Below are 26,532 nucleotides of genomic sequence, written 5' to 3' on the forward strand. Positions count from 1 at the left end.
AATTACGCGTAAAGTGATATAACTCATTAACCATACATATTACAGATCTGGGGTCTTTTGATTTAAGGTCCTTTGTTTGTGACCTTGAAAGTTATGTCAAGGTCATAGACTAATTGGACGTTCTAGATTTTGACCTATGCTTCAAATTCATATAGATACATCAGAAAGCCATAGGAAGTAACATTTTAAACTGATTTTTCCTATTTCAATATCAAAATAGATATTAACTAGTGGAAAGACCTTCAATTGTTCTCTGAACAATTGGTTTTTAATTATCTTTGGTACTTTTATATTATATTTACTCAGATAAATTAATTCAAATAAACTTACGACATGCATGTCGATATTTATTTAACGATTGTATTACATCCTTTAAATTATCATCCGAGATTTCTATAATTTACGTTTAAGTAGTTTCTTTACCTCTTTCTGAAACTTCATATCCATGAAAGCGTAAATAAAGGGATTAACGACATTATTTAAAATATACAATCGATACAGAAAAAGTAAACCAGCTCTCTCACTACTGGAGAGCTTTTCCCAAAACTGAGAATCTCTACCTTCCATAGCCATCAAAAATATTTTAGGAATAAAGCAAATAAGAAATATTATAGTTATTATCATAAACATTAGTGTGAATTTGTACATAATACTTCGATTTAGTTCCTCAGAGGTGAAAAGCTTTGGTGTTTTCTTATTCTCATTTCTTGAATCTGTGTCCCTGTTTAGTAATTTTGAGTCTGTGCCAATGGTACAGTCTTCAGCTGGCAAGTCATTATTTCCAATAACGATATTTTGGTGAGGATCAGACGACGTTTCTTGTTTCATAGTTTCTTGATTTGTTGATGGAGTCGCTGCAACCTCTTGTGATCGAGAATCACTTGTGCTTGTCGTTTGAATCATGGCTTTTATTTCTTTGTTTCTATGTTTAAAGTGTGTAAAAATTGTGCATCCAATTTTTCCATACAGTACAATAAGAATACTGACAGCGCTCAACAAAACTACTGCAATTAGTACACTATAAGCGAGCGATGCAATCTTACTGACATCTTTGAGCTTGCTACAACGGCGTCCTGTAAGATTCATATCGGGACTTGAAAATTCTACAGATCCATAGAGAAATGCACTAGGTGCACCTAATAGGAAAGAAAAACAAAACGCGAACAACAGTGCTGCCCTTTTGGTAAAAGTTGACATCTGTTTTCCAAAAGGACGACAAACTTTAAGATATCTATTTATCGCTATAACAGTCAGCAACAATATTGACATAAATGTGGTAGACGCTGCAAAATACCAAAGAAATTTGCATAAAATGTTGCATGTGAACTTTGCTTGCATCATGTTCAAAGCAATTGCCATAGACGCACACACTGTACAAGCTGTTAAGTCACATACCGCCAATACTGGAATAAAGTATCTGTCTTCGGACTGTTGTTTCATTCTGAATCTGTAAACAGCAATTACCAAGCTATTTCCAATAATACCAAGAAATAAATACATCACTAGAAAAATAGAATTAGGAATCAGTTGAGTGGCTAAATCTCTGTTCCAATCGGATACAGTACTCGAACTGTTCATTTTTGTTTACTGATGATTTCAAATTGACATAACTTTATGTGTCCAATGTCAACAGAATAGTTAATTCTTTGGTTGCTTTGTAATTATCCAGCTCTTTATTATGTACATGTGTTATACTGTACGTAGAAAAAAATACGTAGTTGATATCGAGACTGATTTGTAATCCAAGGTTATAAGTATATTTTGTGGTTTCCTTTTAGTAGTGTACATTTTATATTATTGTCCCTGATATCGTTTATTTATTGTAGTTCATGTGATTTTTGACTAACCTTTCTAACAGACTGGTTTCTATCAATTCTTTAAAATATCATAATATATTCTACTGTAAATGTAAATACAACGCATTCTGACAGGCAAGCTAGATGACCGAATGACACAAATTTGAATTACCATATTTACAAATTCTGTCAAATTAAGTTTAAATTATTCTAACATTTCTATAGTAAATGATATCTTATTGTCCGTTTAAACGATTGAAATTATAAGTGTAATAATCTATGATGGTAATTTGCTGTCCATCATAACTTTGTTCATACTGACTGTTCTCCAATAACCAGTCATGAAGTCCAAAGTGCTTTGATTTATATTGTATAAACTCACTAAATATACCAGGCTTATGTTGCATCTTTTATTTAATTGTTGGATCTATTGTTTTGGAGGTTGATGTCTCATTGGATCTATTGTTTTTTGAGGTTGATGTCTCATTGAATACCCCCACATTTCCTTCGTATTGTGATACAATTAGTCCAATCTTTTGTTCTAATTCGTGACTAACTGTGTAGATCAAGCATAATTTGATTATTGTCAAACATTTATCAAAAAAAGGAAATAATTATTTCATCAATCCATTACGGAATATCTTCATGTTGCTATAGATCATTGACGTTTATATGTCGCATCTTTTATTTCATTCACATCTTTCTCTTCTGTTTGCAAATTCGATAATGCTTAAATTGTTTATTGAGTGACTTCTATTTACAAATTTAATTCCTATTTTACAATCACATGGAACATTACTAGGATTGTGAGCTGAAGTCTACAGTACATTGACATACGTATTTGTCAAGGTTATTTGTTTAAAATTTAAAATTTAACAGTTAAAGTTTGTTGTATTTTTTTGTAACCTATCTATTACATGATAAGAAAAATTTAACTCTTAACTTAATATTAACTTATCACGCAAATCATAAACATATATAGATTGCGATTTATAGTCATTCATTCGTCGCCTACACTTTGAATTGAGGAGTTAAAAATTGGGATGAGTAAATAAATATCTGGTTTGTACACAAATAGGAAATAAGATAGCTGTGTAAGTGTTACTTTCTTAAACAAAAAAGAAAATAATTTTCTAAGTAAATACGGGTCTTTAGCTAAAAAAATATATTTTAACATGTAAATTTCCCAAAATAACAACAAACCTTAAAGAAATGTATGCAATATCATCATAATTATACACCTCGCCAAAAGTTAAGCAACACCTAAATGTTTCTGCTTCTATTTTTTGTTTTTAAATTAAATTTGATACTGCTTTGTTTCCATACATTTCGTAAACCTATTCTTAATCGACAGGTAAGAATTCAGCTTTTAAGCTACATACAAGTTTTTTCCTTGCAAGTTTTGTGCAATGAAATGTAGCTGTTAACCGCAGACTACATTGTGCCAATTTACGTGCCCGTAGACTAGTCAAAAGACTACTGCGACTCGTAGGCATCGTCAAGCTCGGCATAAGTGGTCACTTGGTCACAGCAATAGGACTTTGAGACATTGGCGTCAAGTCCATTGGTCTGACGTGAGAAGATTTCTCCAAAACATCATATTGATGAGCGCATGTGCGTATAGCGTCCTCAGAATACAGCATTCAGGAAACGGCACATTCTTGGAACTACAGCGTTTGGTGGTAGGGGTTTGACAATTTGGCCATGCTTTTTATTCGACTGCAAAATTGACCTTTATGTTCTGGATAGGACATGACGGGTCAACAATATCGCGATAACATCATCCGGGATATCGTTGTGCCACAATTTGACTATCACAATCTTGCAACACGACCAATACTCAGTGATGATAATGCTAGACCAAGCAGAGTACGCATTGTTTCAGCTTATTTACGACAGGAGGTAACTGACTCTATTCCTTGGCCACCCATGTCACCGGATATGAACCCCATTGAGCATGTCTGGGATGATATTGGTCGAAAAATCAGCAACAGGGTTCCAGCTAGTAAGAATTAACAGGAATTACGAGCACCCTTGATTGGAGAATGACAAAGAACATGTTAGAACATGACGACGCTTAGTTCAAAGCATGACACGATGTGTGGATGAACTTTTTCGGAAGCGTGAAGGATACACTCGCTACTGACCTAAATTGCACTTTAATGTATTCTCAAATAGTCACTCTCGAGTATTGAAAAGAATTTTGTGTATAGTGCAAAGCAAATTTTTCAAAAACTTCAGTATACATTAAAACTTTATCTTGTATTTTATTTTGCCATTTTACAACCATTTGCCCAAAATGAAATAGCAAAACATTAAATCGTGAAAACAGTCCAAACTTTCACTTTTCAATTAATATTCTATATGTTATCTAACAAAAACACAAATTCAGTTCATTGTATCGATATTTCGATTAGTTATGAATTCAGTAAAAAACGATTCTGGAAAATTATCAGGTGTTGCCGCAGTTAACTTTTGGCGAGGTGAATATTAATTTCTCAATTCGTTCGATATTCACATGCTTCCAACTATATGTTAAAAAAAACGGAGTGTCTCTTCGTCCGGCCATCCGTCTGCGAATGCGCAAATATTCAATATCAATAAAAGTGTCATGTGACGTGGAAAGTGTCCCGGATGAGGTGTCGGATAACACACGCGGTGTCGGATAACACAAGCGTGTATGCAATGGACGTGTTGAGAATTGGAGATCGTGATTCATATTTAAAGATGTCACAGAGAAAACCAGAGAGAATGTGATTGCTTTAAACAAATGTCTATAGAAGTGATATATGTTAACTCTGAGGAATAAGCCTGAAATTAAAGTGAAATTGATGATTTACCCCCATTTACCTTATGGAGGCAAAACGCATTCGGAAAAATACTATATCAAACTTGCTAGGATGCATTATCTTTTAGATATACTACAACGCAGATCTATAAACATACTGATATGCCTGGACTGGGAATAAGACACCAGGGTTTTGGTATCCCCCCTTTTTCTGTTGTATCTAATATACATTTTTTTCTAAAAAAAATCTTATCGAAAACACAATCCTTCTTTTGGGTACAGGTTACACGTGCCTGCCCTTCTCAAATTTCATATGAATTAAAAATCGCCGAACAATTTAAATGAAGAATCGTGCATAATCATATGGAGACCTTACTTTAACCAAACTTCACAGAAACTATAAATTCAGGATCTTTTGAAATTATAGATAAAGCCAATAATGATTGGCCCGACTATTTACCTTAAGCTGGGGTCACACATTCACGATTTTTACTGCCGTCCTTGACAGGACCATTCCCGATTAAAATTTGTCAAAAGTCTGATCAAGATCCTGTGAATCGTGGATGGAAATTCGATTTGTATCTTTCGCCAGGTAAAATTCGACCGAGTCTGTCACGACTGCGTCCCGATTCTACCGAATGTAATCCGACAGAGATCAGATAGTGACAAGACAGTGAACCGACGCTGACGGAAGTTATTTCGAAAACTGTCGGCATAATCGGGGTGATCAGGTACTGTCTGAACGTAATCCTATCACGGTCCGCTCTATCGCATTGCAAACGGCTTTGTCTGGTCTCAGTCGTATTGTATTCTGTTATTGTCGGGACTTCACCAGATCATTCCCGTTCCACAGGACACCGTCCCGAATACACAGAACATTGTTAGGAATTCGATCCGATACAGCAGAATCTGTCACGACATAGGCACGATTGTAATCCGACTAGACAAAATCGGCTGAGTTTCCCCGAATGTTACGGGACGCACCTAACTGTCGGGGTGCTTTGCCGAACTATTCGGACCCTTCCCGACCAGTAGGAATCTGTTACGAACTAAAACGACTGCGTTCAGACAATAATAGGACATTCCAGATAATTGAGGATACTAATCCGACTTTTTCACTTTTCGTGTCGTATCGCTGTCTGATCTCAAACGGGAGCAATAATCGGCAATGTGTGAACCCTGCATTACAGGAAATTCATAGGCAGAACAACAAAAGAGAGAATCATTTTTGCCCCCCTCCCCCCACCCAATACCCAAGTTCCTTTAGAATATTAGAATAAAAAAAAATCTGAATCAAATGTATAGTTTTTTTTTTGTTTTTTTTTAAAGAATGAGGTTTTTTTTCATAATCCGAGGTTAGACAATATATTATAAAACAACCCGTTTCATTCAAAACCTTCAAAACACGATGTTATATCTTCATCATTATATATTTGGCCGGACAAATAGCGAAAAACCGTAAAAATGCTATTTGTCCGGCTTGCCGGATGAATAGACATTTTTGACTATTTGTCCGGCTAACCGGACGAATAGCCACTACCTAAAAAAAGGCGAATGATACAAGAGATAAATTAAAACACTGTAAGATATTAATTCAAACATAAACTGACAACGCCATGGACAAAAAAAACCAAAGACAAATATAACGGTAAATTTAATATCCTGTGCCACTTTATATTTGGCAATTTTCGGCAATTTACAATTTTGAGCAAGGAAGTAATATAAATTCATGTGACTGTTATCCGATCTCTTTAGTATGATTTGAAGCTGATATAAATACAGTACTACTGTTGACCTTCTCTGAATAGATATTTGTTTTTCCATTTTTGTGTCGTCAAGTTGCAATCTTATTTGGGTAAAACTAACCTTTATTTTCATTACTACAAGTTTTTTCTTCAAATAGATTGTTGTTTGGTGTTTTTCTTCTTCCGACCTTGTATTTTACTAACGACGCTTTTATCATCGCTGTTATCCAATTTTGCTCTGTTGTCCCCTCAACACACTAGGTTTTTGTTCTCCTTGGGAAAACAACCAAGGCCAAATCAGATGAATGTATACCATCATCCATCCTTCACAAAGACCTTCTTAATTACTATTTTCAAAGAAACAAACCTCATAAGTGTTATGATTTTTTTTTTGTTAAACGAAGCAATCAGCAGTTTTTCATACAAATGAGGGATGACGGAAAGATTTTATTTCCGGTTTTTAGTCCAATAGAAGCTTTTTCATGTGAATAACCTAGCAGACGACGACCTTTTTGCAGCTATTTATTGACACAAATTATGTCATAAATGAAACCTTTTGGAGTTAATTAATCTTCATTTCCGTCTACATTCAAACATTAAAACAATCAAATGAAATAAAATGATTCGTTCTTCAGATATAAACTTGATCAATATATAAAGTACTTACATGCTGATGATGCGATAAAGTATCAAGATAATATGGTGATAAAGCAACAAGTAGTTTTGGAATTCTTTTTTTTTTCGGCCTTGTATGCAGCTTTTTTTTTTATTAATACTATCATTGTATTAATACATCAGATACTTTCTTGCTAGGCTTAGCTATGTTTTCCATTGAAATACACATACTAATTTAACCCTGCCACTGACATTTTGTGTGTGCCTGTCGCAAGTCAAGAGCCTGTAATTCAATGATTGTCGTTTGTTGCTGTATAGCATATTTGTATTTCGTTACTTATTTTCTATAAATCAGGCCGTTGATTTTTTCGTTTGAATTTTAAATATTTGTCATTATGATACCTTTTAAAGCTGACTTTGCGGTATGCATTTTGTTCATTGTTGAAGGCCATACGGTGAATTATCATTTCTATGCCATCTTGTGGAGAGTAATTTCATTGGCAATCATACCACACCTTCTAATTTTTATATTGTAAGAAATGATATCAGAATGTATTTCCCAAAAAAATTGCGAATAATTCTGGTCAGTCTAGATACTAAACCCTCCTACAGGTTAATTACGTAGTTTTACTTTTGCATGTTAAATCCATCTATCCATATTTGTTCCTACAGTTACAAACCTGCTCGTGCATTTGTCATTGTTATTCAACGCAAAATAATTATCTAAGAGACCTGGGACGATCTCATTTCACAAAGGATTTCTATTGTCTACTTATTGTACCTCGAACAGTAGGTCTTTAAGTTGAGGTTCAATATACTTAAAGTTAATCGGGCATGACTAATTAGATACGCCCTCTTAAAATCAGGGGGTCCGAAATAGGATCGGGAAATAACATCCAGCAAAATACCATAATTTACAATTTTTTATTTAAAGTGCTTTTGGTTGCTTAACTATCTTCGATCAATAATCAAACAGTATTTTGTGGAAATAATAACCTGTCCTGAACCGGGAGATGTTGGCTGCAATAGGACTTTATTTATAAAAAAAAAGTCCATATCTGATTTACTTATAGTGGCCGTTATTGATTGTAAATTCATGACGTTTCATTTATGGCATTCGTCTATCGTGAATAAAAAAAAGGGAAGGAGGGCTAAAAGCTTAACTTACGAGTTCGATCATCATGATTCTAATCTATTCTATTACGGCATTCGTTTTACCTCCAGCGAACGCTCTGCCTTATTCTAAAAAGTGCCACTCTAAATTTGTTAGCATTTGCTACAGATTGATCCACTTTGCATCTAGTCGTGAATATGCATGACATATTTGCCACTGGACACAAAGGAGCAATAAATTAATCAGCTTCATTAAGTGATGTATAACCATTTGTCCTCAGATGATTATTATCTCAAACAATTTTCCAATTTTTATATATTTCATTTTTATTTACATTTGAATTTTTAAGCGTAAATTTTAGCATTTCTTCCGTCATTGTTCTCTTTGCATTTAATCTTTTTTTTTAGCATTAAAAAAACTTTGTCGTAGTACACATCAGGGGCTAAATTTTATCCTTTCCAGCAAAACTAATATAGGGGGAGGGGATAAGAACAGAAAAAAAAAATCTTCATTGAGTGACAATAACTCTTATATTGAAGCGTACAATGACGGCTGTCTCGTTTAGGTGACAACATTTGCTGTTTCAAGTTTATTTATATCTCAGACTGGTATAATAGAAGTAATAAAAGCAACAAAAAAATGATAAGAAAATGTCGACAACAATTTATAAACGGTTTCAACCTATTTTGGGTGTTTCAATTTTTTTTATATTGTCTTGCTGATCGGTTTTGTTATATTTTTTTGTTCATCTACTATTGTCCTAGCAAAAGTCACAAAAAATGTTGTTAAAATCAGCCATGCGACTTATTTGAAAAGTTTTAGATGACCTTTCTTGTTGTTTACACATTTCAATCATTCAACTCGTACGCAGATCGTCTTTCCCTCTAATTTTTATTAAGGTATAGATAGCGTGAAATTCTCACTACACCAGGCATCAGATATGCATTCCTATTATATTTCGATCGGACAAAGCTGCGTATTTATATATCCGATAAGCCAAACGAATGCACCCATTTAGCAAGGGTATACTGTGGAACGGGAGAGGTCCAGAGATGTCAATACCCAAGTGAATCATTTGGATTTGAATAAAAGGAGATACAGGTATACATTGATACGACAGCAACCCAAAGAAATAGATAAATCAAATTATTTAGAGTCAACATTCAGTCTATTTTTTATAGAAAGATGCGTATACAGAATAATAAGCTCAAAACCGACACATGGTTAAATAATAGTTATACGGAGTTAATTCAATAACATTTACCGTCAAATATTATATATCCGAAAAGGCACATTTGATTTAATATTATTTACCGTCAAAGATATCCCAACAATCACAAGTGTTTGGTTGAAAAATTTCAACTGCCCTATTTTAATTTTGATCGGTGAAAATTGAAGAAGTTGTAATATAAACCAGTAAAAGAAAAACACTTTGACACTGTATAATATAACGGTAAAATAAATTGATGATAACGGATGACGACCAGCGGCAAATAAAATTATTATTCAGGACGATAACATGTAAATATAATAAGGGTATTTACCCCGTTTTTCAATAGACTGACACGCTGAGTCGGTTTTGTATTGTGTAAGTTCACAAGGAAGAAAAGTCACCCGGCCCTTACACATTTCCGACTTTGAGCCGGCCAGTCTGCGTGTGCTCTAACTATATGATGCCACGTGTTTAGCGTTGAAATAGAATACAAATTTAATTAACGTCTTTGTTTGAACCGTTTGGGTTTCGAACAAATGACATCCCGCTCTCGAGACGAACACCCCTCACGAGACCAACCAGGAGAGCGGTAGTGATCGGTAGTACAACATAACATACCAAAATACAATACACATTACAGTTTCACAGAATTTTCACAGTAACTAAAGCGAGCTAAAGGTATCTAGTAACCTAAATTGGAAGCGTGAAATGATATTGTAAACTTCACGTAAACATCGATGATCGACTTCAGGGTAAATTTTACGGATCAACGCTCTCGGCAAATTAAAAAGTCTTGCACCTATTATTTGAGTGGTTCGAATGTTGCCAGCTGTTGCAAGTCTTAATTTCTGTCCTTATTAAATACACCCTCATTTTACAGTGGTATTTTAAAGTTTCAGGTCCAACCTCACTGTCGACCTCCTATTGCACGACCTACCTATTGTATTTAAAATTTATGTGTTATAGTCATTAACATGCATGAAATATTTGCAACTGGACGTAAAGCAAACAACAATGAATCACAATCAACTTAATTAATTTCCCTGTACTAGTACTTAGCACACAAAGTCGGGTCTTGTAAAATGCTATAATGTACAATTTCCATTTAGATTTTTATGGGAGGGGTCTCTTCAATTTATCACATAACTGACTGCTTATTAATAAGTTTTAAATATTTTTTACTATGGTTCTTATCTACTGTTAATACGATTTATAGCATATGATTTTATTTGTCAGGCAAGAATAAAACTAAGAAAGATAGATTTTTTCAGGTGATTTTGCTTCATTTAGACATGAAAAGGGAATAACGGACGACTAAATTATAGAGTTTTTTTTACACATAATACATTGAACTTGCGAATATATCTCACTTTGATCGGGCCAGTAAAATCTAGTTTAATACGGTTTTATTCATTGAAGTTTGTATGCATAGTTTTTATTAAAAAAAAAGAAAAAAGAAGCAAGATCTATTAATTAATTCGACTGAATAGACAAAACTAATTATTTTGCATTCGCATGTTACGTACTAATGTAGGAAAATTACCGAATCAGAAATAAAATGAACATTTACCGGATGAATATTGTTGGGAGAGTTTACTTACTGTTTTCTAAGGTCTGATCTTTACGAATCTATTTCATGTTTACTGACAGATCAAAATTATCAAGTATATATAGCAAGAAGTTGTTGGCCAGAATATTCATTGGTCAGTCATAAATGAGGTCTGTATGGGTTTTTAATTGCCTCATCTATTAAATAAGAAATCGTTATTTTGAAAAGTTGGCTAAAAAAAATATAAATTTACCCCCTAATTTGGTGAAACTATCATTTGGTGTTATTTTAATGCTAAAAAAATTATGATAAATAAATATTTATATGATGTAATGTCATTAAATCGGTCCGTTTTCATTACAATTTGGTAACTGTTAATTGTATATATCTGTCTGAGTACTGTTTAACTATCATTTAAGTTGAACATATTTAGACTCGTCCAATTCAGGGGAATTAGGTATCTGCAAGTGCTTTTTATGTACTTTTCTAATATTTTTGACGGTTTGTAAGTCAGTAAAAGTTCAATGATTAAGTTAATATTGACATTAAAAGACCTCCTCACAAAAATGGCTGTTCAAAGATCTTCAAATCCCCTCGCCCTTCGGGCTCGGGGATCTGAACACCCCTTTTTGTTCGGAGGTCTTTTAATAACAATATTAACTTATCATTGAACTTTTACTATTACTTACAAACCTGCTCGTGCATTTGTCATTGTTATTCAACTCAAAATAATTATCTAAGAGACCTGGGACGATCTCATTTCACAAAGGATTTCTATTGTCTACTTATTGTACCTCGAACTTATTAACCCAGTGTAGGTCTTTAAGTTGAGGTTCAATATACTTAAAGTTAATCGGGCATGACTAATTAGATACGCCCTTTTAAAATCAGGGGGTCCGAAATAGGATCGGGAAAAAACATCCAGCAAAATACCATAATTTACAATTTTTTATTTAAAGTGCTTTTGGTTGCTTAACTATCTTCGATCAATAATCAAACAGTATTTTGTGGAAATAATAACCTGTCCTGAACCGGGAGATGTTGGCTGCAATAGGAATTTATTTATAAAAAAAAAGTCCATATCTGATTTACTTATAGTGGCCGTTATTGATTGTAAATTCATGACGTTTCATTTATGGCATTCGTCTATCGTGAATAAAAAAAAAGGGAAGGAGGGCTAAAAGCTTAACTTACGAGTTCGATCATCATGATTCTAATCTATTCTATTACGGCATTCGTTTTACCTCCAGCGAACGCTCTGCCTTATTCTAAAAAGTGCCACTCTAAATTTGTTAGCATTTGCTACAGATTGATCCACTTTACATCTAGTCGTGAATATGCATGACATATTTGCCACTGGACACAAAGGAGCAATAAATTAATCAGCTTCATTAAGTGATGTATAACCATTTGTCCTCAGTTGATTATTATCTCAAACAATTTTCCAATTTTTATATATTTCATTTTTATTTACATTTGAATTTTTAAGCGTAAATCTTAGCATTTCTCCCGTCATTGTTCTCTTTGCATTTAATCTTTTTTTTTTAGCATTAAAAAACTTTGTTGTAGTACACATCAGGGGCTAAATTTTATCCTTTCCAGCAAAACTAATATAGGGGGAGGGGATAAGAACAGAAAAAAAAATCTTCATTGAGTGACAATAACTCTTATATTGAAGCGTACAATGACGGCTGTCTCGTTTAGGTGACAACATTTGCTGTTTCAAGTTTATTTATATCTCAGCCTGGTATAATAGATGTAATAAAAGCAACAAAAAAATGATAAAAAAATGTCGACAACAATTTATAAATGGTTTCAACCTATTTTGGGTGTTTCAATTTTTTTTATATTGTCTTGCTGATCGGTTTTGTTATATTTTTTTGTTCATCTACTATTGTCCTAGCAAAAGTCCCTTCGGGCTCGGGGATCTGAACACCCCTTTTTGTTCGGAGGTCTTTTAATAACAATATTAACTTATCATTGAACTTTTACTATTACTAATGAACAAATATAACAACAAACTTTCTAATTGTTATTAAAAAAAATAATAACCGTTTGATTTTGGCAGCACGCAACCCATGTCTTAGGTAAGACGTTTACTTTCAATTTATAACTTATTGGCTGTGTCTTTAATTGAGTTCTAATGATAACAATAAGCATCGTGATTATATATAAAAGATGATGATATTTTGGTATTTAAGGTAGCAATACACAGCTAGGATCTCGGTATTGCATTCTGGACCCGGTAGCTTTTTCATAATTGAAAAATAAAATTGTTTTCTATAGATAGCTGAAGGATAATATAGCCTTCAATGTAGGTTGGCATGAACATTAAGATTGTTTTGTTGGTTTTTTTTGGGGGGGGATATGTTTACGGACTATTTTCTTGATAACAGTTCGTATTTTTATATCCGTGACGTTCATAGATTCAGAACTTATTGTAAAAATTACAAAATAACACCTTTTCAAATGATCATTCCGATGCAATTGGAAGAATAAAAAAATAAAAATTATAATAGGACTTGATTTTTATTTGATTTCTTGATGGCTCCAAGTGAATAGTTTCAAAAAAGGTATCTCTCCAAGGAGTCGAAAATTACTTTTGGCCAAATTGAAATAGTTTTAAAAATAAAAACGTGCTAAACTAATATATCGTTTGTTTGTATTTAATATTATTAATTCGTATATTTTAACAAATTTTATTCGTTTAGGGATAGTCACATGTTAAATTATATTTTCGAAAATAGAGAGAAAACGGCGGATAGCAAAGAGCATATTGACCGGCAAAAAGCATATTGCACGGTTATTTTTAGAATATCTAAAAACCGATATACTTTGTGACGTCATGTAATGAATTTCAGGATATTGTTTAATGTTTTGAAACAAATGATATCTTTGATCGATTATTTGACGAAAAAAAATCTTCAAATACATAAGATGTCCAAAAAAAAAAGTAAATGAAATAACAACAAATATGTTGTTATTGTCAAGGAGACAATGTAATATCTATAAAGTTCCAACAAACCTAAATGACGATTTTGATACAATGGTCGGAAATTAATAATATAACAAATATAACCTCATACAAAGGCTATATTTGTTATATTATTAATTTCTGACCATATTTGTGTCAAAATCGTCATTTAGGTTTGTTGGAATTTTATAGCTATTACATTATCTCCTTGACAATAACAACATATTAGTTGCTATTTCATTTACTTTTTTTTTTTGGACATCTTATGTATTTGAAGATTTTTTTCGTCAAATAATCGACCACAGATATCATGTTTTTCAAAACGTTAAACAATATCCTGAAATTCATTACATGACGTCACAAAGTATATTGGTTTTTAGATATTCTAAAAATAACCGTGCAATATGCTTTTTGCAGGTCAATATGCGTTTTGCTATCCGCCGTTTTCTCTCTACCTTCGAAAATATAGTTTAACATGTGACTATCCCTAAACGAATGAAATTTGTTTAAATATACGAATTAATAATATATTTGTATATTATAAACTTATAGTCCAGCACCCCAACATTCCCTTTATTGTATACAAAATTGAGAATGTGAACGGGGAATGTGTCAAAGGGACAATAACCGTTCCAAAGAGCAGAAAACATCCCAAGGTTCATGTATTCCGGCACGGGACGTTTGCGCTTTTTCGTAGGACATTTGCACTTTAAATTTTGGACACTTGCGCTTCAAATCATAGGACATTTGCGCTTTATAAAAAAGGACTTTGGCCTTTTTACATAGGACATTTGCGCTTTTGCAATATTTGCTTTTTGTGACTTCCCTCCTCTTTTATCCGGGCTTGGGAATATAGTTCCCATTTTTAAATCCATGAATGGTATAAAGCTGTTTTATAAATTTTGGAAAACATTTGAAGGTTCCGTCCATAAAAAAATCTTCAACATAACTTAAGTAATCTAAATGTGTTGTACATGTAAAACTGATTATTTCGTTTTTTCTATCGTTGACTTGAAGAACATTTTTGGATTTTGAGGTCTGAGCAGGATAACCTTCAAAGATAATGTGAACATCTTCACTTCACTTGATTTAGGCAAATTCTGTTGAGATTTCTTTCTTTATACTCTGTACACAGCCTTTGCTTCTTTTGTGGTCTCAGTGTAATATCGTCAGCAGCCTTTCGTTTGGTTAACACTCTCAGCTGATGGCGCTCAATTTTTTATTTTACAGGTTCTCACATTTGTACCTTAATATATGCTTATTATAAAAAAAAAAAACAACAAAAAAATACACAATTTTATAAACGAAATAGAAATAAAAAGAAGAAAATATATCGAGTATGCTGCATTCGACTTCTTTTATACATTTTGTTTACCAGATACAATTAAAACATTGAAAAGACATAAACATTAAAAATAAAATTAATGTATGGAAGGATAAATAAAAGTATTTCCAAACTCATCTTAGAATGGTCAATATGGATGGAAATAGAACATTTTACACAACTGCTAAATTTTTATGATTATTGCTTGCAATTGGCTGATTTCTGCTCTTTGGTCGGTTTGTCTCTTTGATACATTCCCCGTCTCCATTGTCAGTTTTATCGATATTAACTTTAATGCTATGTACTCTTAAAGGTTGTACTTTTTAAAGTATTATATCCATTTGACGTGGCTCTGTACTTATACATCCCGTCATTGTGTTATTATTCTATGGTAAACATTTTGTATTCTTGTCTTTCATAACCAGTGTATTCATTCAAATAATGCCATAACCCCAGTCATAATTATAAAAATAAGATTTATAAAGAAAGATGGAGGCTAATGGAGGCTAATTTCGTGCTATATTTTAAATGGCATTATCTCATAGACAGCAGAATTTAACACAATTTAAAGATGAATAAAAATATGTTGTCCTATCGATTCGTCTCTTTGTAAGGTCTTGTCAAGAGTGCTAAACAAAACTGATTCCACAGTACATACATATATATGGCATACATTTGTATATGGGGAACATGACAATTACAATGAATTTTAATTCTTACTAATTATATGTGTAATGTTTTTCTGAAATATATTATATCCGCTCGAACAAAAAAAGTGAAAAGGCCAATATAATTGAAAAAAAAAATATTGGACCCAAAACTCCTAAACGTTTCGCGATACAATACCATACGAATGCATTATGATCAGCTTAGAAAGACACTATAAAGTAGCAGGAAAGTACGATACAATAACACACGGAGGCATCAAGGTCAGCTTAGAAAGACACGATAAAGGAGTAGTGGAGTACGATACAATATCACAAGTAGGCATTATGGTCAGCTTAGAAAGACAAGATAAAGTAGCAGTAGAGTACGATACAATATAATACGAAGACATCCTGGTCAGCTTAGAAAGACGCGATAAAGTAGCAGTGGAGTACGATACAATGTCACAAGAAGGCATCATGGTCAGTTTAGAAAGACACGGTAAAGTAGCAGTGGAGTACGATACAATATCACAAGAAGGCATCATGGTCAGCTTAGAAAGACACGATAAAGTAGCAGTGGAGAACGATACAATATCACAGAAAGGCATCATGGTCAGCTTAGAAAGACACGATAAAGGAGTAGTGGAGTACGATACAATATCACAAGTAGGCATTATGGTCAGCTTAGAAAGACGCGATAAAGTAGCAGTAGAGTACGATACAATATAATACGAAGACATCCTGGTCAGCTTAGAAAGACGCGATAAAGTAGCAGTGGAGTACGATACAATGTCACAAGAAGGCATCATGGTCAGTTTAGAAAGACACGGTAAAGTAGCAGTGGAGTACGATACAATATCACAAGAAGGCATCATGGTCAGCTTAGAAAGACACGATAAAGTAGCAGTGGAGAACGATACAATATCACAAAAAGGCATCATGGTCAGCTTAGAAAGACACGATAAAGTAACAGTGGAATACGATACAATATCACAAGAAAGCATCATGGTCAGCTTAGAAAGACAAGATAAAGTAGCAATAGAGTAGGATACAATATCACACGGAAGCATCATGGTCAGCTTAAAAGGGCACGATAAAGTAGCAGTAGAGTACGATACAATATCACACGGAGGCATCATGGTCAGCTTAGAAAGATACAATAAAGTAGCAGTGGAGTACAATACAATATCACACGGAGGCATCATGGTCAGCTTAGAAAGACACGATACAGCAGTCGTGGAAGACGATACAATATCATACGAAGGCATCATGGTCAGCTTAGAAAGACACGATAAAGTAGCAGTGGAGTACGATACAAATTATACGAAAGCATCATGGTCAGCTAAGAAAGACACGATAAAGTAGTAGTAGAGTACGATACAATATCACAAAAAGGCATCATGGTCAGTTTAGAAAGACACGATAAAGTAGCAGTGGAGTACGATACAATATCCTACAAAAACATCATGGTAGGATACAATATCACACGGAAGCATCATGGTCAGCTTAAAAGGGCACGATAAAGTAGCAGTAGAGTACGATACAATATCACACGGAGGCATCATGGTCAGCTTAGAAAGACACGATAAAGTAGCAGTAGAGTACGATACAATATCACACGGAGGCATCATGATCAGCTTAGAAAGACACGATAAAGTAGAAGTGGAGAACGATACAATATCACAAAAAGGCATCATGGTCAGTTTAGAAAAACACGATAAAGTAGCAGTGGAGTACGATACAATATCACACGGAGGCATCATGGTCAGCTTAGAAAGACACGATAAAGTAGCAGTAGAGTACGATACAATATCACACGGAGGCATCATTGTCAGCTTAGAAAGACACGATAAAGTAGAAGTGGAGAACGATACAATGTCACAAGAAGGCATCATGGTCAGCTTAGAAAGACACGATAAAGTAGCAGTAGAGTACGATACAATATCACACGGAGGCATCATTGTCAGCTTAGAAGGGCACGATAAAGTAGCAGTGGAGAACGATACAATGTCACAAGAAGGCATCATTGTCAGCTTAGAAAGACACGGTAAAGTAGCAGTGGAGTAGGATACAATATCACACGGAGGCATCATGGTCAGCTTAAAAGGGCACGATAAAGTAGCAGTAGAGTACGATACAATATCACACGGAGGCATCATGGTCAGCTTAGAAAGACACAATAAAGTAGCAGTGGAGTACAATACAATATCATACGAAGGCATCATGGTCAGCTTAGAAAGACACGATAAAGTAGCAGTGGAGTACGATACAAATTATACGAAAGCATCATGGTCAGCTAAGAAAGACACGATAAAGTAGTAGTGGAGTACGATACAATGTCACAAGAAGGCATCATGGTCAGCTAAGAAAGACACGATAAAGTAGCAGCAGAGTACGATACAACAACCCAAGTAGGCATCATAGTCAGCTTAGAAAGACACGATAAAGTAGTAGTGGAGTACGATACAATGTCACAAGAAGGCATCATGGTCAGCTTAGAAAGACACGATAAAGTAGCAGTAGAGTACGATACAATATCACAAGTAGGCATCATAATCAGCTTAGAAAGACACGATATAGTAGCAGTGGGGTACGATACAATATCATACGGAGGCATCATGGTCATCTTAGAAAGACACGATAAAGTAACAGTGAAGTATCATACAATATCACACGAAGGAATCATGGTCAGCTTAGAAAGACACGATAAAGCAGCAGTAGAGTACGATACAATGTCACAAGAAGGCATCATGGTCAGTTTAGAAAGACACGATAAAGTAGCAGTAGAGTACGATACAATATCACACGGAGGCATCATGGTCAGCTTAGAAAGACACGATAAAGTAGCAGTAGAGTACGATACAATATCATACGGAGGCATCATGGTCAGCTAAGAAAGACACGATAAAGTAGCAGTAGAGTACGATACAATATCATACGAAGACATCATGGTCAGCTTAGACAGACGCGATAAAGTAGCAGTGGAGGATGATACAATATCACACGGAGGCATCATGGTCAGCTTAGAAAGACACGATACAGCAGTCGTGGAGGACGATACAATATCAGACGAAGGCATCATGGTCAGCTTAGAAAGACACGATAAAGTAGTAGTGGAGTACGATACAATATCAGACGAAGGCATCAAGGTCAGCTTAGAAAGACACGATAAAGTAGTAGTGGAGTACGATACAATATCACACGAAGGAATCATGGTCAGCTTAGAAAGACACGATAAAGTAGCAGTAGAGTACGATACAATATCCTACAAAAACATCATGGTAGGCTTAGAAAGACACTATAAAGTAGCAGTGGAGTACGATACAATATCACACGGCAGCATCATTGTCAGCTTAGAAAGACACGATAAAGTAACAGTGAAGTATCATACAATATCATACGGAGGCATCATGGTCAGCTTAGAAAGACACGATAAAGTCTCAGTAGAGTACGATACAATATCACACGGAGGCATCATGGTCAGCTTAGAAAGACACAATAAAGTAGCAGTGGAGTACGATACAATAACACACGGAGGCATCATGGTCAGCTTAGAAAGACACGATAAAGTAACAGTAGAGTACGATACAATATCACACGGAGGCATCATATGGTCAGCTTAGAAAAAAGTAAAAACACAAAAAATACTGAACTCCGAGGAAAAGTCAAGAAGGAAAGTCCAAAATCAAATGGCAAAAGACACGATATCATCATGACGAAGGCATCATGGTCAGCTTAGACAGACACGATACATTAACAGTGGAGTATGATACAATATCACAGGAAGGCATCATGGTCAGCTTAGACAGACACGATAAAGTAGCAGTGGAGTACGATACAATATTACACGGAGGCATCATGATCAGCTTAGAAAGACACGATAAAGTAACAATAGAGTACGATACAATGTCATACGAAGGCATGGTGGTTAGCTTTGAAAGGCACGATAAAGTAGCAGTACGATACAATATCAGACGAAAGTGTCGGCTCAGATTAGGTAGACAAGATATAATTGTGCAAAGCTCCAGCTTAAATTTTAACAAAGTTGAAATGAAACAAGGACAGTTTTGGGAAATTGCTTTTTTAGTGAAATGTTAAGTCTTAAATTAGATAATAGCGAACTGTTTAAAATCATTTATCCCCCTATTCCATATTTGCAAAGTAGGTCGAATCGGCAGACCTTTTTTTTCTTTTACCTTAGTTGAGGTTAAATGCTTGTTCTTATTTTTTGTAAAAATATGAATAACACGTATCAGATATAATTTACAAAGTAATGATATCTTAGTTTATTTAATGAGGATTTATATAATTATGCTTTGTTTTAATACTCCCAAGAAAATACTAGAGAGAGAGAGAGACGATATTTGACAGTTAAATTCATTCTGTTTGGTCTCTTTTGATTACTAAATATTATAGTCAAATGCAGGTCACATTGCAATTATACATTTTCATTTCCAAAAGAAATTGTCATAATCATTCCTCACGAAAGCAGATAAAGAAATTCGCTGCAAAGGTATGTTTTAAATTGATATTTTTAATTGAAACGTAGATTTACAGATCTATGCTCTCCTATCCTTATTTCAAATACGTTTGATAAGAAGATTGTATAGAAGAGGATTGCCACAAAATCAATTTTAAAGAAAAAGAATGAAAATATTTAATAATTTCATCAAAGATTGCTACATGACTAATTTCAAAGAAGAAGATTATAATAGCATTAATTTAACCTTTATTATTAAGTGTCTCGTGTAGATTCTTTGAGTGAAAACCATTGCTATCAAGTTATTGGAGAAATGGAAGAAAGATGAATGAATTAGTAGAAACTATATTGACAAAAAATATGTTGCTATAATTTGGTCAGGCCTTAAGAGATCACATGGGTAATGAACTCATACGAATTAGACATTAGTGTTACATTAATCTTAAATGTTAATCTCAATGATACAGTCATCAGAGACACAGATTACAAATTAGTGGTAAAAAATCTAATTAATCTTCACAGCTGAAGATGTTACGTAAAAATTTAGTGTTAAAGTGAAAATCCAATAAACCACTGTGTTGCTTTAAAACTAAAAATTATAGTTGGTTTTAAAACCTTCCAGTAAAATATAAGAGTGACACAACGTGTTAGTTACAATTAGCCTTGGGATGTTTTATTGCATTGGAATTGGTTCTTTTGGGATTTAATTATCCACATGTGTTTTGAATAAACGATTTTAAAAACACTTGGCATTGAATCTGCCAGATAAACTTTAATCCTGAAAAACATTTTTGTGATAGTTAGACGCTATTCATTCTTATGTCAGGATTTTATAAATTTCTATATTTATTTTTTTTATTCGGTGTAACATGGCTATTTAGTCGACGTATCCTGGCTATTTTTGTATTTTGTACTAGAAGATGCCCGCGAAATCGCGGTACAATTAAGCAAGTGTTGAAAAAAAGTTTTCTATGTATGCGCGGGCAGTACGTCGACTGAGCATGCGCGAAAGTGTATCAGCCACAAATTGATGATGTCTCCGAATTTTGATATTTTCTCAAAAATGGCGTTTTCTGTAAAGGAAAGATTGACTCAAAGACAAATTAAGGAAGTACAAAACACAGCATTCGTACACCATATCACAAATTTTTCCGACTTTGTATGGTTTAAGGGGAGTTACGGCTCAATGAAATCGGTCTCTTCCTAATAGTAGTAAAGATATCAGACTTATTCGTTGTTTCCGACTAAGAAGCATGTCAAGGAAAATATTAATAGTATGTAAGAAATTGAACGTTCGAAATCTATAAAACTATAATTCATGTTTTAAGGAAGTTTGCAGCTCAGTTTCAAAATAAATAGCTTTCCATAACACTAGTATATATTGATAGAGGATTAATTAAGGAATCAAAAAAGCCAAAAAAAATACAGGGGTCAATGTGTTTGATTTCGAGATATATAAGTCATTGGAATTTTGGCGGGAAAATGTTCTCTCTTGAATATTCATAGCTTTCTCATTGACCAGTTAAAGTTCTCAAAAACTATTAAAAAAAAATCAGATTTTATAAGACTTTTACAAATGGTTTATAATTATACATGTAAAAGATTTATAAAAAGAAAAATTGGGGTCCATGGGCAAATTTTTTTAAGGCATTCCAATGGGTAGAAACAGAGAATTTCGAAAATCTGACAAAAATTCCAAAACATGACAAACATCCTTAATAATCACGTTGTCTGATGATTGATTTCCACATAAAGTCGTAATTAAACACACATCTGGAGCCTTGATCATTGATTAAACTAATGGTGAAGTCATAAATGTTTACAATTCATTTTGTAATTTACTCTTAGAACATGAACACGACATTGCATTCAGATTTCAGATTTCTTTATTTCTTATAAAACCAAGTTAATGGTACAAAAAAATACCCTTTTTACACATATTTACAACTAGATTCTTCTGACAAGCGAGTTCAAAACGATCATAAAAAACTGAGAGATGGATGATCAACCTGGAGAACATACTTCTATATTGATAATTCTGATTAATTTACCCAATAGAGAACATACTTCTATATTGATAGTTCTGATTAATTTACCCAATAGAGAACATACTTCTATATTGATAGTTCTGATTAATTTACCCAATAGAGAACATACTATATAATATAAATTTGTTTATTAAAGTGTCACATATTGATTGCCATAAAACATATACAACAATTATAATATTTACACATAAAACAATCAATATCCAGCCATAAATACTGACTTATGAGACACTAACATTATAAAACTTTATACAATTACTGATCAATAGTTAAAACAACTAAACATTACTCATTAAAATTGTTTCTTATACTTATAAAATTTTCCTATATCGTAGTTCTTATACTTCTATATTGATAATTCTGATTAATTTACCCAATAGAGAACATACTTAAATATTGATAGTTCTGATTAATTTACCCAATAGAGAATATACTTCTATATTGATAATTCTGATTAATTTACCCAATAGAGAACATACTTCTATATTGATAGTTCTGATTAATTTACCCAATAGAGAACATACTTCTATATTGATAATTCTGATTAATTTGCCCAATAGAGAACATACTTCTATATTGATAATTCTGATTAATTTACCCAATAGAGAACATACTTCTATATTGATAGTTCTGATTAATTTACCCAATAGAGAACATACTTCTATATTGATAATTCTGATTAATTTGCCCAATAGAGAACATACTTCTATATTGATAATTCTCATTAATTTACACTTTATCAATACTCGAATATTTCTGAAACAAACAAACTGCCGCATTTCAAAATATTAACTTGGCTTACATAGTAAGGTGTAAGAAAACCTCTTCCATTTATGATGAGCTTATTTATAACCATTGGATCGATGCCACTGCTGGTGGAGTTTTTCTTCCCCGAGGCCAGGGTATCACCAGCCCGGTAATCAGCACTTCTGTTCTGACATAAATGATCATTGATATGGTCATAATTATAAATAAACTGTTTCCAAATCTTTCAATTTTTGAAATACTAATTAAGGCTTTTCGACCTTAGGAATAGATTTCCTTAGCTGTATTTGGCAAAAAATTTAGGCATTTTTTGTCCTTAATGTTCTTCAACTTAAGAACTCAATATTGGGATCTATGATGAGTTTATTTACTTCTACTTTCTGATAGAGCTGAACAGTTTTAAATATAGTTATATTCATCATCCATCTCTCGAGAATTACAAAGTACACAGTACCTTTCCTATCTATTAATTCCAAGCCATCTACTGGTTTCTATAGTCACTAGAACACACCCGCGAAATCGCGGGCATTCCACAGAGCGTGGTTGCAAGTATGTATAAAGTGTTGTAGAAAGAATTTTGTAAAAGATTTAATGACTTGTGAATTTCAGGAAAAGTATCAAAAGTCAGAGGTACTTTGGGACAGGAAAATGTATTTCTTATTCCTCCTCCTTTATTTCCCAAATTCCCATTTTTTTTGTTTTCTATTAATTTCATTATGAATATACATTTAGTATATTATAAACACTCTAGTCAGGAGCCTGCAATTCAGTGGTTGTCGTTTGTTTATGTGTTGCATATTTGTTTTTCGTTCATTTTTTGTACATAAATAAGGCCGTTAGTTTTCTCGTTTGAATTGTTTTACATTGTCATTTCGGGGGCCTTTTATAGCTGTATGGGCTTTGCTCATTGTTTAAGGTTGTATGGTGACCTATAGTTGTTAATTTCTGTGTCATTTTGGTCTCTTGTGGAGAGCTGTCTCATTGGCAATCATACCACATCTTCTTATTTTTGTGATCAATGAATTTTTGATAAAGATTTAATGACTGGAGAATTTCAGAAAAGGTATCAAAAGTCATATGTATTTTGGGACAAGACAATTGCTTATCTAGCCCGGGTCCTCATTTTTTTACCCAATATTCCCATTTTTTTGTTTTCTATTGATTTTTATTACACATGAATAATTTTAGCGCTTTTAATATATGTATATTATATGAACACTGTCATCCATTACTATAAATAAAGTGAATTTGCTTTTTACTTTCAATTCTCAATTTACTAATCGATCCACGGCGGTCATTTATACATTATACAACCCCTCTCCATTTAATAAAGTCCGTGACCGCCGTGGATAGTAAACTTGAAAATGATATCAGATAGAAAATTCACTCCACTTGTAGTATATGTATGTTCAAAGGATACAGAAAAACGCAAACCGGAAGTCTAATTCGACTTTTAAAAAATTTTGTCCAATGACGGAAAGAATATCCGGATGCCTTTTGGTGTCAAGACCACCAATTAAAAATCCCTATCTGTTCAACCAAATTTTGCAATTTTCACAGCTTTCTAAATATTTTACCTTAAGTTTAACTTCAAGGAAACCAGGTATATCCTGAATTGTACATGTATCACCTTCCTACATGCCAATTTTCAACCAATGTTTAAAGTCTTGTAACAAATTTCTGATTTTGAAAAGACAGGTACAACCAAAATAACTCCCGGTTTTCTGGAAATCTTAAATTAGTGTACCATGTAGCGCATTAATCCTGAATTTTTAATGCAAACTCATAGACAAGTGAATTTTGGCTCAAAATGGTCTAAATATATTTCCCTTTCACCAAAAGTTTCATTTCTGCAAATTTGTTGGTTAGTTAAGGTAAACAATGACATCAAAAGCACTATTTTGTGTCAAAGTAGGACTACTTTTACATACGTTCTAAATTGGAGGGAGTAATTGGTGGTCTGACACCTTTTTTCACGTTTTTCTCCCAAAATATCTCAATCTGAATAATCATATGAATGGATGAAAAATGCGACTTTGCACTGTACCAGTACACAGAGGCATGATGATTGATTTATTGTGGAAAGAAGATAAGCGACACACAAAATGAGGTCTTCTCGTTTAATAGTATAGATTACAATAAACATGAACATATAGGTCGGTATGAATATTCTTAATATGTTAAATGATTAGAGCTATATAACTTTCAGTAATTGCAAGCATGTTGTTATACTGTATTGTGTATTTCTGTTTTGTTTTACTGTAATAGGTATTTCTGTTTTGTTTTACTGTATTGCTGTTTTGTTTGATTGTACTGTATATTGCGGGTTTTTTTTGTTGTTTTTTTGTATATTGCTATTTTGTTTGATTGTACTGCATTTTTCTGTTTTGTTTTTGCTAAATATATGATAACTGCTGCTACACGCTGGCGGCCATCTCGGATGATGGATCGGATTCAAAGTATCAACACTTGGTCAGCACCTCATAAGGAACATTCATGCCATGTTTGGCTTCATTCCATGCAGTGTCTCTCTTAAAGAAGACGTTTGTATGTATTTCCCGTAGGGTCCTATGTTAAACTAAGTCCCCCGCTGACTGTCATCTTGGATAACGGATTGGCTTCAGAGTAACAACACTTAGTCAGCACTTCAAAATAAACATTCATGCCATGCTTATTTCCATTCCATTCAGTGGTTCTCTAGAAGAAATTCAAACTTTGCTGACCAAGTTGAAGTATATGTAAAACAATACTGTGAAAGTAAACAAAGACGACGGACGATGAACGCCAAGTGATGAGAATAGTTATTCATTGGTATTTTCCACTTGTATCACATGTTTTGGAAATAATTCCAGAACGAGATTTCAACGAGACTGAAACGTAAGAATAATGCATCCGCAAATACATATCAGTTTTGTATGGAGAAGACTTCGTTATAACGTGCGTCTATTACTAAAAACAATAACATATATGGGTCATTTTCAAAAAATGTCGAATTTTGAAATTGAAAAATTTATTAAAAGTTACTTATTCAAACAACCCTCTACATAAGCAAATCAAAACAAACAGTACTTTAAGAACAACATATTAAAAGATGCAATCTTAATGATGTCATACAAGAATATCTTGAAACATTTTTTGATCGGTGGTACAATATTTTGTCTATCCTGTTACCATTTTCAAAAGAAATTTTGGGTTATTAAGAAAAGGTTTAGATAAAATGTTAAGCTTGTTTAACGTTACCAATTAGATGGTTTTCAAGAGAATAAACTTCTATATATATTCATTCTGTAAAATAATAGATTATTTGCCAATTTTCTAGGTTGTACTGAAAAATGGCTCTAAAAATTGGTTTTCAAAGGTTGTAAAAATTACCACCAGTAATGCAAGTATAAGATAGCAATTTATATTGTTCGGCCTTTTTCCACCCTTTCGAATAAACCCAACATCAAGTAAATCCCTCATAAGTTAATTTAC

The 26,532-nt window shown here is 33.4% G+C and overlaps 1 protein-coding gene across 1 annotated transcript; it reads right to left on the reverse strand.

Moving 5' to 3' along the window:
• Nucleotides 1-321: 321 nt before the first annotated feature.
• Nucleotides 322-1,720, reverse strand: LOC139517828 (cholecystokinin receptor type A-like). The gene has a single exon (XM_071309280.1). The coding sequence runs from the start codon at nucleotides 1,576-1,578 to the stop codon at nucleotides 394-396; it is 1,185 nt and encodes a 394-aa protein (XP_071165381.1). The 5' UTR covers nucleotides 1,579-1,720; the 3' UTR covers nucleotides 322-393.
• Nucleotides 1,721-26,532: the final 24,812 nt, after the last annotated feature.

Source organism: Mytilus edulis, chromosome 3 (assembly GCF_963676685.1).
Source record: "Mytilus edulis chromosome 3, xbMytEdul2.2, whole genome shotgun sequence".
In the NCBI taxonomy this organism is placed as follows: Eukaryota; Metazoa; Mollusca; class Bivalvia; order Mytilida; family Mytilidae; genus Mytilus; species Mytilus edulis.